This window comes from Hemitrygon akajei, chromosome 1 (assembly GCF_048418815.1).
Source record: "Hemitrygon akajei chromosome 1, sHemAka1.3, whole genome shotgun sequence".
In the NCBI taxonomy this organism is placed as follows: Eukaryota; Metazoa; Chordata; class Chondrichthyes; order Myliobatiformes; family Dasyatidae; genus Hemitrygon; species Hemitrygon akajei.
In genome coordinates this window covers 171678506-171693310 of record NC_133124.1, presented here as the reverse complement: position 1 = coordinate 171693310, position 14805 = coordinate 171678506, and the positions used below count along the sequence as shown (strand labels likewise).

The 14805-nt window shown below is 43.1% G+C and overlaps 1 protein-coding gene across 3 annotated transcripts; it reads right to left on the bottom strand.

The window, feature by feature from the left end:
* Nucleotides 1–2869: 2869 nt before the first annotated feature.
* LOC140732317 (uncharacterized) lies at nt 2870–13949 on the bottom strand. 3 transcript variants are annotated; one of them, XM_073054792.1, is made up of 7 exons: nt 13381–13949; nt 10286–10642; nt 8486–8593; nt 7858–7877; nt 4082–4123; nt 3921–3977; nt 2870–3291 (listed from the first exon to the last, which is right to left on the bottom strand). In XM_073054792.1, the coding sequence occupies exons 1-6, from the start codon at nt 13463–13465 to the stop codon at nt 3930–3932; spliced, it is 660 nt and encodes a 219-aa protein (XP_072910893.1). In that variant the 5' UTR covers nt 13466–13949; the 3' UTR covers nt 2870–3291; nt 3921–3929. The 3 variants fall into 3 exon arrangements, with proteins under 3 accessions (XP_072910893.1, XP_072910901.1, XP_072910912.1); XM_073054800.1 differs by having other exon boundaries at nt 8486–8590; XM_073054811.1 differs by having other exon boundaries at nt 10286–10636.
* Nucleotides 13950–14805: the final 856 nt, after the last annotated feature.

The following is a 14805-nucleotide window of genomic DNA, read 5'->3' as shown; positions in this document are numbered from 1 at the left end:
AAGACAAAGGTTGATAAATTCCTGATTAGTCAGAGCATGAAGCAATACAGTGGTAAGGCAGGATATTGGGGCTGAGAGAAAAACTGGATCACCCATGATGAAATAGCGGAGCAGACTCGATTGGCCAAATGGCTGAATCCTGCTCCTATATCTTATGGTATTATGGTCTTATAAGGCAATGACAAGTTACTTCTGTAGAAATATGGGTCAAGAACAATCACAGTCATACAAAAGCCCTGAGTCCTGAAGAAAGGTCTCGGCCTGAAATGTTGACTCTTTGCTCTTTTCCATAGATGCTGCCTGGTCTGCTGAGTTCCTCCAGCAATATGAGTGTGTTGCATGGATTTCCAGCATATTTATAATTTCTCTTGTTTATGGAAAGACCATGATCATCCATTCATACGACACGGCACATTCTGAAGGAACAGAAATCACATCTGCTTGGTCTGATCAGTCGTGGGGAGGAAAGGTGAGAGCTGACTGATCTGAACTCTCTACGGTAAGGAGTTCGAGATGACAATGTAGAGAACAAATGCATTATGTGGACAGTGCCTCGCCACGTCCGTGAGGTGTAAGACAAGCAAAGTAGAAAGTGCTGTATTCGTTCAACAGACCAGATGCAATTGTAGAAATATTGATGTTTTAGGTTGCATACTATTCATCATGTTAAATTCTTCATAGGGTAATTTGCAAATAATTAGTTTTAAAATATCAATGATGTTCATCAGGGGAGAAACATTCAGGACTGAAAAAAATACCTGAAGAGATTGTGAAGGCATTAGTTGTGACTATTGGACCATAAGACCAAGCAGAATTAGGCCATTCTGCACATCGAGTCTGCTCCTCCATCCCACTTGTTTTCCTCTCAACTGCATTCTCCTGCTATCTCCCCATAACCCATGTTGCCCAGTCAAATCAAGAACCTATCAATCTCTGCTTTAATTATACCCAATGATTTGACTTCCAGAGCCATCTGTGGAAATCAATTATGCAGATTCACCACTCTAGGACTAAAGAAATTCTGTATGCTCTTTTTTCTCTTGTGACGTCCCTCTATTCCAGGGGTCTGGAAGAGTCCAGGAAGAGTATTCCAGACTCTTCTCCATTATGCTCTGCGGCATAATAAAAAATTGGAAACCCCTGTTCAATTCAGAGGTTGTGCCCTCTGGTCCTAGGCTTATCCACTACAGGAAACACCCCCTCCACATTGGCTTTACTTAGGACTTTCAGTATTCAATGGCTTCAATGAGATACCCCCATCGTTCTTCTAAGCTCCGTCGAGTACAGGGCCAGAGCCATCTAACGCTCCTCATAACATTAATACTTTCATTTCTGTTCAACCGCACTTGGTGATTACAGTTCAAGTACATTAAGGTGACTAAAAGCAATGTGACATCCGAAATTATGAAAAATAGCTTTGTTAATGCAATGGGAGGGAAAGTATATCTGGCAAATCTCTAACATGAAACTTCCTTCATTTAATGCAATACCTATTGCTATCATGTTACACAAACAGAATAACACGGATGTGTTTTAGCTCCTCGTGTCACTGGACAAACTGAGCAAGTCAGGTAGCCTCGGTGGAGGGTAATAAACTTTGGACATTTCCAGCCGAGACTCTTCATCTGGATGGAGAGAGGGGGCCAGAGGTACACACTTCTGGCAGAGCGGAGATGTGATGCGTGGGGTGGTTACATAGTTTAATCAGCACAGAAACTTTGCCAATAATTCCCTCCCTGCCTTCAAACGTAGCTGGACCATATCAGACCTAATCACCACAGGAGAATGGGCTGGGAACCTCATTAATCCCTAGCCAACACTGTCTCATTCCACCTTTCTGTAGAATGCTTGCAAACTGGACTGTCCCAGTAGACCCATTATCTATCTGTTTCTGCTTCAGTGAAACCACCTTTTTATGTCTGGATTCTGTTTTGTTCTCCCATTTTCCAGCCCATTTACGTCCGGGCATCTCAAACTCTTCAAAACTTTCCAGTTCCCCAGCCCCACTGCCTCATCTTTACCACGTACGTTCACTTCTTGTACTCATCTTTTCCAACCGGGAAGGCATCAAAAACCTTCACTTCCTCATGAACATACGATCCAGCCAAACCTGCTCCAGCCCGTGCTCCTCTGCCTAGCTTTCCAGTTCCTATCATCCACACCTTCTCCTCTAAATCCTCCCATTGTCTCCAGATAAAACACTAACCATGAGTGCTGGCGTGAGTTCATGCTATGCCTATCTCTTTATCAGCTGCATGGAGCAGTCTCTATTGCAGTTCTACATTGTCATCATATCCCACCTCTTTCTCTGATACAGGGGCTTGATAACAGTTGCCTCTTGCAACCGTGCAGAAATCATTCACTTTACTAACTTTGCCATGAGCTGCTGCCTCACTATCAAATATTTCAAACTCACCCATTTTGCTCTTCTGGAACTGAGAATTCCCCTCAACACCCCCACCTCAATCCAGCTGAAGGGATTCTGCCTGAAACATTAATAATCCGTTTTCTTTCCTTGCTTTGTTACTCTGGCATCTTGCGGGTTGCTTGAGATTCCAGTACCTGCAGTTTTTTTTTCGCCTCTGTGTTTTCTTTCCTGATTTATAACAGGAAGACCTGTTATAAGCCATCACCAAATTGAACCAATGTTTGATTACAGCATTCAAACGAATTGAGTACATGTGTGGGAGTGTTGTGGAGCTCCATGGTCCATGTGTGGGTTGTTAAGACTCATCAAAACAGCAGTTAGTATTCCACTGGATGGGCAGAAGGGTCTAATTCTGTGACGTACCACTCTATGACTCTAATATCATGTATGAACATTATTCTTTAACAATTTTATAATTAACGCCATATATTTACCACCAGACAGGTTAAATCCTTTTATTTGGAATATAAGACATATTACACATTTCTGAAGTGAAAGTACATGTTAAAAATTATCCAGTAGAAATTAATGATTAGCTTGCAACAACAGCGCATGCAAGTAAGTTTCAAGTTCCACTCCACAAACCATGGCGGCAAAAGGCCAACAAAGATTGCAGAGTGTCAACAATGGAAGTTAGGTTCACAACATTCATGGCTTATGTGTCCTTGATTACTCAGAGCTGTTTAAGTGATTGATATAGAAAATTCAATAAAAAAATGTTTTATTTGTTTCTTGAGGTATCTATCACAAAGTGTGATGAGGTGCAGTAGAAAATAGGTGTTTGTTGTCGTTCTACACCTTATAGAAGTATCCTTCCAATGTCAGTCCTTCTCGCTGACCCACAGGGTTCACACATCATTGATCTGGAAAGCAATAGAGTTTGTCACTAGCTCGGAACTTCCCAAAGTGACTTCTGGACAGGAAATGCAACCACCACGTCAGTGTGCAGGAGACCCTGTGCACTGGCATGGTGATTAATAACAACCAAGCAACAAACAGCTGGAGAGACTCAGCCAGCCAAGCAACAAAACAGATGGTGACTCATCCATTCTCCACCACAGATGCTGCTTGAATCATTGAGATCCTCCACCAGTTTCACTTCCAATTCCACAGTCTGCAGTCTCTTGTGTCCCAAGACATACGGCCCAGACTGTCTGATCATTTTCGTACGTCAATTAAGAGGTAGATATTGGCTAGGACTTCAAGGGCAACACCAGACCTAATATTGTGTTCTTAGGGATGTTGTTAAAGGTTCTGGAAGACACCCTGGGAGAATAGGCAGGGCCTCAGTCTAATGCCTATGCAGACATCAGCAATGTTTCCCTCCACAGTTCTGCTTCCAGTGATCTGTACTTAAGTGCATCAGGACAACAATAGCATTCCTCCTATAAATTAAATTCCATGTTTCTAGAAAAACAAGAATGCGCCTGATTTGCAGGATTCTAAGGGAAACGTTATACAGGGACATTGTAATGAATTTTGACAAACTTACCTTTGGATCTTACACATTCAGATTGCTATAGAGGTCACGTTCAGCTTGGTTGAGGTTCTTGAAAGAATGGATAAACTTCAGTAAACATTTGTTTCATCCATTTTATTATTTCTTTGTGAATAAAAGGCTGATCAATAGAATGAATTTGTTTCCATACTTACAGCATACAAGGGTTCTCGGTTCTCCCCATTTTGCTGATGCATCTGCAATGAATGGCAATAAAGTTCCTGTTTATTATAAATATGAATCACTAATTGTAACTGAACACTGATCTCCAGCTATCGATACTGTATTTTGATGGTACAGCGAACATGAACAGGCTCTTCGGCAATACATGACTGTGCCAACAGTAATAAAAAATTAAAGTAAACATCTGCTAGTACACAAATTATATCCCTCCATTCTCTGCCTGTTTGTGTGCCTGTCTATCTGCCTCTGAAATATTGCATTATATCTACTTCCACCACTGCACTTTGTACCCACACCCAGACTTAGTACCCAAAATCTTGCTTCATGCATTTCCTTCAAAAAATTCTCCTTTCACCTTAACCCTATTGATGCACCATCAATAACTGTCGGAGACGGGAGGTGAACGATAGGCTTTTATTAGCAGCAAAAGGGACCATGACATCTTGGAGACTGAGGGAGGAGCAGTGCCTCCAATCGCCTTTATACAGGGGTCTGTGGGAGGAGCCACAGGAGCAGTCAGCAGAGGGGCATGTCCAGACAGGTATACATAGTTTACCACACCTATGCTCTCAAAAATTTGACATTTTCACCTGGGCATAAAAGACTCAGATCATCTTCCCTATCTGTGCCTCTCATAATTTTTTTAGCCCTCTATCAGATCTCTGCTCATCTTCCAGAGAAAACAACCTAAGTTTGCCCAACCTCTCTTCAGAGCCAATACTCCTTAATTCAGACAGCATTCTGGTGAACGCCTTCCGTACTTTCTCCAACGACCACACGTGTTTCCTGTAACAGAGAGATTGGGACTGCAAGCAGAGTTCCAAGCGTGGCCTATCCAAAATTCTGCGTGACTGCAACATGACTTACATGCTCAGGCCAATGAAGACAAGAATACCATTAGCCTTCATTAACAACCTTTCGCCGTGTATTGTCAGTTTCAAGGAGCTATTTATAAGGTCTTGAAGATCCTTATGTACACCAGTGGTCCTAAGTTTGTGACTGGCAGCATTCCTACCACCGAAATCAGTAGAAAACTTAAAACAGGTTGTGCATGACTATAGCCATGTCAACGCCATTGAACATTGAAATATCATTCAGGGACCACATTTTCCGCAGAACTCACAAAAACATACAAAGATCTGTCAGCCTGACAACAACAACTACCCTTTCATTAAAGCAAAATGCAGTGCATTGATAAGATCTGCAAAAGAAAAAAGAATCCAGAATTCTCAATGGTCATTCAGTACCGGTGAAGTGGTAGGAACATCAAATATGAGTTAATCATCATGGCCCCTGAAACCTGTACCCTCCTGGCACCCAATTATTGTGCTATCAACAAAAAATTAAAAGGATGTTTCGGGCTGGAGCTTGAGTTACAAGGGGAGGGTAGATTTTCAATGGAATGAAGGATTAGGGGTGATCATAAAAGTTTCTGAGGACATTAAGGGTGATACTTTGGGGTACTTGGAGGCATGTAATACAGTAGGCCAAAGTCAGCATGGTTTCCTTAAGGTGAAATTCTGCCTTAAAAATCTGCTGGAATTCTTTGAGGAAATAAGAAGCAGTGTGGACAAAGGTGAATCAGTGGATGTTGTGTCCTTAACAAGGTGCACACATGAGGCATCTTGGAAAGATGCTAGCATGGATAGAAGACTGGCTGATTGGCATGAGGCAAAGTGTCAGAATAAAGGGGGCCTTTTCTGATTGGTTGCTTGTGACTAGTGGTGGTCTTCCGGAGTTGGCGTTGCTACCATTTCTTTTCAGTTTGCATGTCAATGATTTGGATAACGGAACTGATAGTTATATGGCCAGGTTTTGCGGACAATTTGAAGATATGTGGAGGAGCAAGTAGTGTTGAGGAATCATAGAGTCTACAAAAGGACTTGGACAGATTAGGAGAATGGACAAGGAAGTGGCAGATAGAATATTTTGTAGGGAAAACGTATTGTCATGCACTTTGGTAGAAGGAATAAAGGGGAAGACTATGTTCTAAATGAGAAGAAAAATCAAGATCGCATGTGCAAAAGGATTTTGAAGTCATTGTGCAAAAGATCCTAAAGGTTAATTTTCAGGTTGAGTCAATGGTAAGGATGACAGATGCAATGTTAGCCCTTGGGCCCATTTTAAGCTTTCCTCTCTCAAAATGACCAAAGATGCAATACTGAGGCTTTATAAAGCCAAAGATGTAATACTGAGGCTTTATAACGCCAAGGATGTAATACTGAGGTTTTATAAAGCCAAAGATGTAATACTGAGGCTTTATAAAGCATTGGTCAGGCCACATTTGGAGTATTGCGGTAGTATTGCCCCTTATCTTAAGAAATAATTGTTGGCATTAGAAAGGGTACAGATGAGGTTCATGGGAATGATTCCCAAAATGAAAGGTTTAACTTATGATGAGTGTTGGAACTGTACACACTGGAGATAAGATGTGGGGGAATCTGAATGAAATCAATTGAATATTGAAAGGCCCAGACAAGGTGGATGTGGAGAGAATGTTTCCTATAGTGGATGAGTCTAGAATCAGAGGGCACAACATCAAAATAGAGAGACATTCATTTAGAACAGAGAAGTAATGTATTAGAGTAGTAACTATGCGGTATTCATTGCCACAGATGGCTGAGGAGGCCAAGTCGTTGGGTATATTTAAATTGGATGATTAGTCAGGGAGTTTAAGATTACGGGGAACACAGAATAATTAGGTTGACAGTGATAATAAATCATCTATAATGAAATGTAGACTTGATATGCTGAATGGCTTAATTATTTTCCTATGTCTTATGAACTTTGGTATTATAAGTTTACAGTAGGAGAGGAAAGTTTAAAATGGGCCTGGGGGCAACTTGTTTACACTATGTGGTGGTTACGTGGAACGAGCAACCAGAGGAAGTGGTTGTGGTAGGTAAAATGACAACATTTAAAAGACATGTGGTTCATGACTAACAAATGATTTCTGCTTTCAGTGGCATGTTAGACTACAGCGGCAATTGGTATGTCTCCAGGTGCCTCTTTGTGAAGCTACAGAAGCATTTTAAATGAGCAATAGAAATGTTTCAAATGAGCATGAACAACTATGTCCCACACAATGAAGAATAAAACAATGTAGATTTCAAAAAACTAAATAGTTAGCTAGAAATGTAGTAATTCTTTTAATAAACCAAATGTGTCAGAAAGCTATATTTGACGTAAATGACGAGAAGCTGCAGGGCTTGGAAAGGCAGAGAGATCCGCCTACCCTGGTGCACAGTTCGTAGGAAATCAGCATGCAGGTAATAAGGGGAGCAAACAGAATGTTTCCTTTCATTGCAAAGGGCGGCTTAACTGAAGTGATACAGGGAATTATCGACAGAATATCGACAACTGCACTGTAACTCTCACCTTTAAGAAATTACGTTAATGTATTAGATCAATTCAGAATAGGTTTGTTGGATTGACTCGTTGGATAAGCGAGTTGTATGAACAAAGATTGGTCAGATTAACCTTGCATCCACTCACAGAACTGAAAGTGATTGAATCATGTAAGATCCTGAAGGAACCTTGTGGAAAAAAATCTAGAACGGGAGTTCATTGTCAAAAAATAACCAGAATGTGAATTTGTGATTATAATTAGATTAACGATGATTGTATTAACAGATTTTAAGGACTGCGTTAGTTACTAAGTACATCGGATGTTTCAATATTTTAAATACATTTGCCATATGCATTACATTTCTATAAAATAATGCGATTTGTATTTGATTTCACGTACCTGAAGGTCAAAAGAACCATCTGTGGTGATACAAGAAAAATAGATGACATATCATCAACCATCACCTCCAATTCAGCGCCCCATTCTACCCCCACGCATGCGCACAGACAGACAGACAGACAGACACACACACACACACACACACACACACACACACACACACACACACACACACACACACACACACACACACACACACACACACACACACACACACACACACACACACACTCACTCACTCCTGGAGAGGTTTCCTGCTGCCCTGTAATCTGCTTTAAAACGTTCCCCACTGGCGTTTGATCGCTAGGGTAAGGGATGGAGCTTCCCTGAGATTTTCCCTGGACACCTGCCTGTGCAGGTGTTCCGCACAACTCCATACTTCCAGCCCCTGGTCGCAGACGTCTTCAGTGCCGCACCTGCTTTACCCGGGGGCGGGTGTGGAGAGTGCCGGTGTTTGAGAGGTTGCGGCTATTTCTGAAGGCGACTCGACCTTCTCAACCGACCTCTACAGATGGGCAATAAGGCTGCAAGAGCCCTCCAGCCCCCGGTATAGAATCGGTTTTAACAATGGAATGATACCACCTTACTGCCGATTGCTCAGCCACCAATCAGTCTCCCGGATACTTGCCCAGATTCCTCGCTCTCCTTCTGAGATATATCAACAGGATAACAGCTGCAATCATCAACACTCCGCCACACGCTCCTGCCACGATGTAGGCAGTTTTGAAATCACCTGCTGAAAACCAAACGATTTAGCGCGGGACTGGATGTAATTCATCAGGCATTTCAGGCAACAGTGTGTGAAATTGCGGAGAACAGCAGCAGGATCTGCTATAATAGAAAATCTTTATCGGCCATGGTAGGAAATTGATTAAAGCTCAGACCCCCCATGGGACTACTCCACCTGGATGTTCTCACAGCTGCTGGGAAATGCGGGATAAACAGGGCATTCATCTGGGGATTCATCTGGTATCTGGGGAGTGCATGGAGGGAGCAATGTGTTCTCCTGCAAACCGCGGCGCTACGGCACTGCGCTTCTGCTGTGCAATGTGGAAGGGAAACGAGCGGCAATTCCTTTCTAAGTCAGTAAAGATCTTGGGCGGGTGTTATATTGTCTTTATAGGAGACTACCGGGCTGCAGAGGTTGCTCGTCATTACTCGAATAACCCAGGATCGATTTACGTGGTGAAAAACAGAAATATATATTATAATCAAATACATTATGGATAAACCAGGAATCCCAGGCGGGTGAGCCTAACGTCGGTGGTGCAAAAGTTACTGCAGGTAATTCTGAGACAGGATCAGAGGAAGGCAAGGACTGATTCGGGATGGTCAGCATGGTTTCGTCTGTCGAAAATTAAGTCTCATGAATTTATGGGGTATTATTGAACTATCAATAGATAGTCCATGGACTTTCGCAAGGTAGGTTGGTCTGGAAGATTGGGTCGCATAGGATTCAGGATGAGTTAGTAAATTGGAGACAACATTGATTTTGGTATTAGGAGTGAGATGGCAGCTTTTCAGATTGGAGCCGTATGAGTAGTCATGTGTCAAATGGATTCCTGCTGGATTCTCTGTTGTTTGAGGTATAATGAGTTCAAGAGACTGTAGGTGGGATGAATACAAGGGAAACCAAAATTTACGATGTGATGGCCAGTGAAGGGAGTCGATTAAACTTATATTAAGATATAGTTCAACTGGGAAAATGGGCACGGAACTTGCAGATAGGATTTAACACAGACACCTGCAAACTGCTGTAAACAGTGTCGGAAATTACATAGAACAGAGGTACCTTGCGCACAACAACACAGTTTCCTGAAACAGTTCTAGGAACATTGGTATACCAGGTGGCGAGGAAGATGTATGGCATAATTGAAGTTTTACCACCTGCATCACTGGGACATGAACTGGGGTATCAGGCTTCAACTGCACAAAACCTTGGTTAGTGTGCACGCAGAGTAGTGTTTAGTTTTGTCACCACGTTATTGGAAAGATGCAAATAAATTGGAGACAGTTCAGGGAGCGGAGGAGAGTTACCTGCACTGGAGGGGCAGAGTCCTCGGGATTTGCTAGGTCTGTTTGAGAGTAAAAGATAAGGCAGACTTGCTGTGTCTATTTCGCATGGCAAGCAAGTCTGAAACTAGAGTTTATGGGTTTAAGGTGAAGAGATTTAGAATGCATCTGCTGAGTAAATTTTTCCCAATCGGTATTGGAAACAAGTGGCCAGGGAAGATAGAAACAGTAAGGTCACCTGGATCTGGCATGGTACACGAATGAGCGGGATATAGAGTGATGCGGGATTACTGCAGGTCACAGGGATCAGTACAGGGAGGCACGGTGGTCTATTTAGACAAGATGGGCCGAAGAAACGTTTCTGTGCTGCATAAATCTATATACTTTATGGGGGTTTGTTGAATGAACGGCTGACCTTTATATACCAAGCGGATCTTTGTTTCTGTGATGCGAAGTTTGGTCCAAACCACACAATGATACAATCCGGTATCGTCCTTCCGAGGTTTCAGGGTAAGAGTGCAGTCTCCGCTGTTAACGCAGGACTGTGTGGAGAAAGCCAGCGCCGCCCTCCCCGTGTACTTCGTCAAGTTGCCATTCAGAAGTTGTAGCAACAGAACCTCCTTTGTCGGGCCCGGAAGTTGGGACCAGCGCCACTGGACAAGGACTGGCTGGGCATAGGATGGATCTGAGCAATTGAGCGCCACGTCATGGGCATCGTCACCGAAGCTCTCTTCTCTGCAGACACGCTGCTCCTCTTTCCTGTCGCCTGTCACTTTCATGAAGAACAAAGGTCGGTTATTTCGAAACTTCAGAAGCAAGAATTTAAAAGAAGTAAAGAAACAATCATCATGGCAGAGATTTGACTTCAGTCTAACTGGGGGATACATAATGGATTGCAGTTCATTGACATGGGTTATAACACCGGGCCTTTTACTGACGACCTCTGCAACCAGGGACAAGGGCTGCAGGCGCGGGAACACAATGGTTCTCTCCGAGTTGCACACCACCAACACTTAGCACTTAGCATCACTTTCTCCTCCATCACTGGACTTTAACCCTAGAATTCCATCCTCGACAGCACCGTGGGACTACCTCCCTCACCCGGACTGCTTCCGTTCAGCAAGGCAGCTCACCCCAACCATGCGCGCACAGGTGGCATGGATGAGACGGGCTGAAGTTTCCACATTGTATAAATCTCTAACGGTTTCCTTCCCCGGGAAAGTGGGCAGTGAGGAGTGAGCAACAGAGCTCTGCTGCCCAGCGATGCTCGGGGGCAAGATGCAAAAAGAACACAAACGAGCTAAAATGATGTTCTGTTTTGTTGATAGCGTGTACGAGGTACCCTGAAAAGTTAACTAAATTTCCGAACATTATCAAGAAATGAGGCCTCATTATTTATTATGTTTGAGACCGTTCAGCCGATCGAGTCAATGTCTGTTCCAAATTATTCCTTTCTATTGGTAGGGTTAAATATCCCAGATATCGATTGGCATGTTTAGATGGGGTGGAGTTTGTTAGGTGTGTTCAAGAAGGTTTCTTGACACAATATGTAGATAAGCCTACAAGAGGAGAGGCTGTAATTGATCTGGTATTGGGAAATGAACCTGGTCAGGTGTCAGATCTCTCCAGTGGGAGGGCATTATGGAAATAGTGATCACAACTCTATCTCTTTCACCATAGCATTGGAAAGGGAGAGGAACAGACAAGTTAGGAAAGCGTTCAATTGGAATAAGGGGAAATATGAGGCTATCAGAGAGGAACTTGAAGTATAAATTGGAAACCGATGTTCTCAGGGAAATGTACAGAAGAAATGTGGCAAATATCCAGGGGATATTTGTGTGGAGTTCTGCTTAGGTTCGTTCTAATGAGACAGAGAAAGGATGGTAAGGTACAGGAAGCATGGTGTACAAAGGTTGTTGTAAATCTAGTCAAGAAGAAAAGAAGAGCTTACGAAAGGTTCAAAAAACTAGGTAATGATAGAGATCTAGAAGATTATAAGGCTATTAGGAAGGAGCTCAAGAAAGAAATTAGGAGAGCCAGAAGGGGCCATGAGAAGACCTTGGCGGTTAGTATTAAGGAAGCCCCCAAGGCATTCTACAAGTATGTGAAGAGCAAGAGGATAAGATGTGAGAGAATAGGACTGATCAAGTGTGACAGTAGAAAGGTGTGTATGGAACCGGAGGAGATAACAGAGGTACTTAATGAATACTTTGCTTCAGTATTCACTATGGAAAAGGATCTTGGCGATTGTAGGGATGACTTACAGCGGACGGAAAAGCTTGAGCATGTAGATATTAAGAAAGAGGATGTGCAGGAGATTTTGGAAAGCATCGAGTTGCATAAGTCACCGGGACCTGACGAGATGTACCCCAGCCTACTGTGGGAGGCGAGGGAAGAGATTGCTGAGCCTCTGGCAATGATCTTTGCATTATCAATGGGGACAGTAAAGGTTCCAGAGGATTGGAGGGTTGCAGATGTTGTTCCCTTATACAAGAAAGGGTGTAGAGATAGCCCAGGGAATTATAGACCAGTGAGTCTTACTTCAGTTGTTGCTAAGTTCATGGAAAAAATCCTGAGAGGCAGGAATCATGAAAATCTGGAGAGGCATAAAATGATTAGGAAAAGTCAGCTTGGCTTTGTGAAAGGCAGGTCATGCTTTACTAGCCTGATTGAAAATTTTGAGGATGTGTCTAAACATATTGATGATAGTAGAGCAATGGATGTAGTGTATATGGATTTCAGCCAGGCATTTGACAAGGTACTCCATGCAAGGCTTATTGAGAAAGTAAGGAGGCATGGGGTCCGAAGGGACATTGCTTTGTTGATCCAGAACTGGCTTGCCCATAGAAGGCAAAGAATGGTTGTAGACAGGTCATATTCTGCATGGAGGTCAGTCACCAGTGGTGTGCCTCAGGGATCTGTTCTGGGACCCCTACTCCGTGCTTTTTTATAAATGACCTGGATGAAGAAGTGGAGGGGTGGGTTAGTAAATTAGCTGATGACACAAAGGTTGGAGGTGTTGTGAATAGTGTGGAGGGCTGTCAGAGGTTACAGCTGGACATTGATAGGATGCAAAAAAAGGGCTGAGAAGTGGCAGATGGAGTTCAACCCAGATAAGTGTTCATTTTGATAGGTCAAATATGATGACAGAATATACTACTAATGGTAAGACTCTTGGCAGTGTGGCAGGTTGACTCTGTGGTTAAGAAACCATACGGTGCACTGGCCTTCATCAATCGTGGGATTGAGTTTAGGAGCGGAGAGGTCATGTTGCCGCTATATAGGACGCTGCTTTGCTATGTGTTTTCGCCATTTTATGTTTCTTTTTTTTTTGTATATTTATATAACTGACAACTTGTACCCTGTGCGTTCTTAGAATATCAATTCAGTGTATTAAATAATCTCACCGTAACTAACAATGTCAAAGCTCAGCTGCCTTCCTTTGAGGTTATAAAAGCAGAATCACGGTTTTAAGGCAAGAAAGACATTATCTGTAAATATTTTACCTACCCCGAGAAAGAACCGCGGCTAGAAGCAGAAGGTGAAGGAGCAATGGAACGGGCTGCATTCCCTCTCTGCCGCTCTTGAACTTCATTCCAGTGTTTCCTTTCTCCGGTGACCTCAGCGCCTCGGCCGTTTAATGCGCACGGAAGGTCGATTTCAGAAAGGCAAGCCACTACTTCCGGACACGATTCCGCAGTTTCTAGCGAGTGTTGCTGAGCTCGGACTCAAGAGTCCCAGGTGGGAAATTACATTAACGGAGAACAGCGATGGTGGTTATAGATCTGTCCCTATGACTTCTGATGCCGTCCCTGCTCGGTGCCTTTCACGACAATGTACACGATACCTGTCTTCAGACTCCTGTTAGTCCTCCGAGTCTGAAAAGAAGTCTCAGAACACGACGAATATGCCAGAGCCCCTCCGAGTCCGGCGTGTTACATCAATTCTCTTCCATTGTGACTACACAGAAAGATCATCTCTAAGGGTGTGTCTCAAGTGGGCAGGAAGGTGGCTGCAGAACAATATGTATTGAACCCACATATATTTATATATATACATACAGCTTATGGTCCCTCTGCAAAGAGAAGCCAACCTCCTCCACGCTACCCACACTCTGAAATTAGACGTCATCGCCTGCCAGTCTCGCAACATTGCGACACTACCCATGCAGTAATGTAGCAAGACTATTACAAAAGCCAAATGCGGGGAATTAATGCGAGATTATTAATTTCATGGATCCGCAGATCGTGGGCTTTGGAACAAATGAATAAACTGCTGCAATAACTGAGCGGGTCAGGCAGCATCTGCGGAACGACATGGACAGTTAAATATTCAAGATTATTTACTGTCATTCCTCAGTGCACGAGTGTAACGGAAAATTAAATGATTGCTACTTCCCATAAGAATCACAATAAATATAAATATAAAAACAATCGTATAAAACACAAAGTAAATGTAACTGTCATCATCAGCAGCAGTAATCACTGGTATGATTCTTCTCCTGGTCTTTAATCTGGTTGCTTGTGGGTTTTGAGATGACTGAAGAGGCCAATCCGTGATCCACAAGTCCTATTGCAATGTTGGCAGGTGTAGATCATTGAAGTGGTGGTGGATGTAGCTGGTTGGGCCTTTTCCAGTCTCTCCTTACATTGAAGTCATTGAAGTTGTTTACTCTCAGCAGTACGGTGCAGATATTCTTCAAACTATGCAGTCCCCTCATAGACAGTCCTTCTCCAACTTCTCCTACCCTGTGCTAATTTCTCCCTTCCATTCAGGTTGATGTGGCACTTCCTCAGAGAGGCAGGTGTCTGGTGGACGCATGATGTGGCCAACCCAGTGTAACTGGTGTTGAGTCACAACTGTGGCTACAGAGATAATGTTAGCTTCCTACAGGATGCTGGAGTTACTATGCCTGTTCTTCCAGCTAACTCTCAA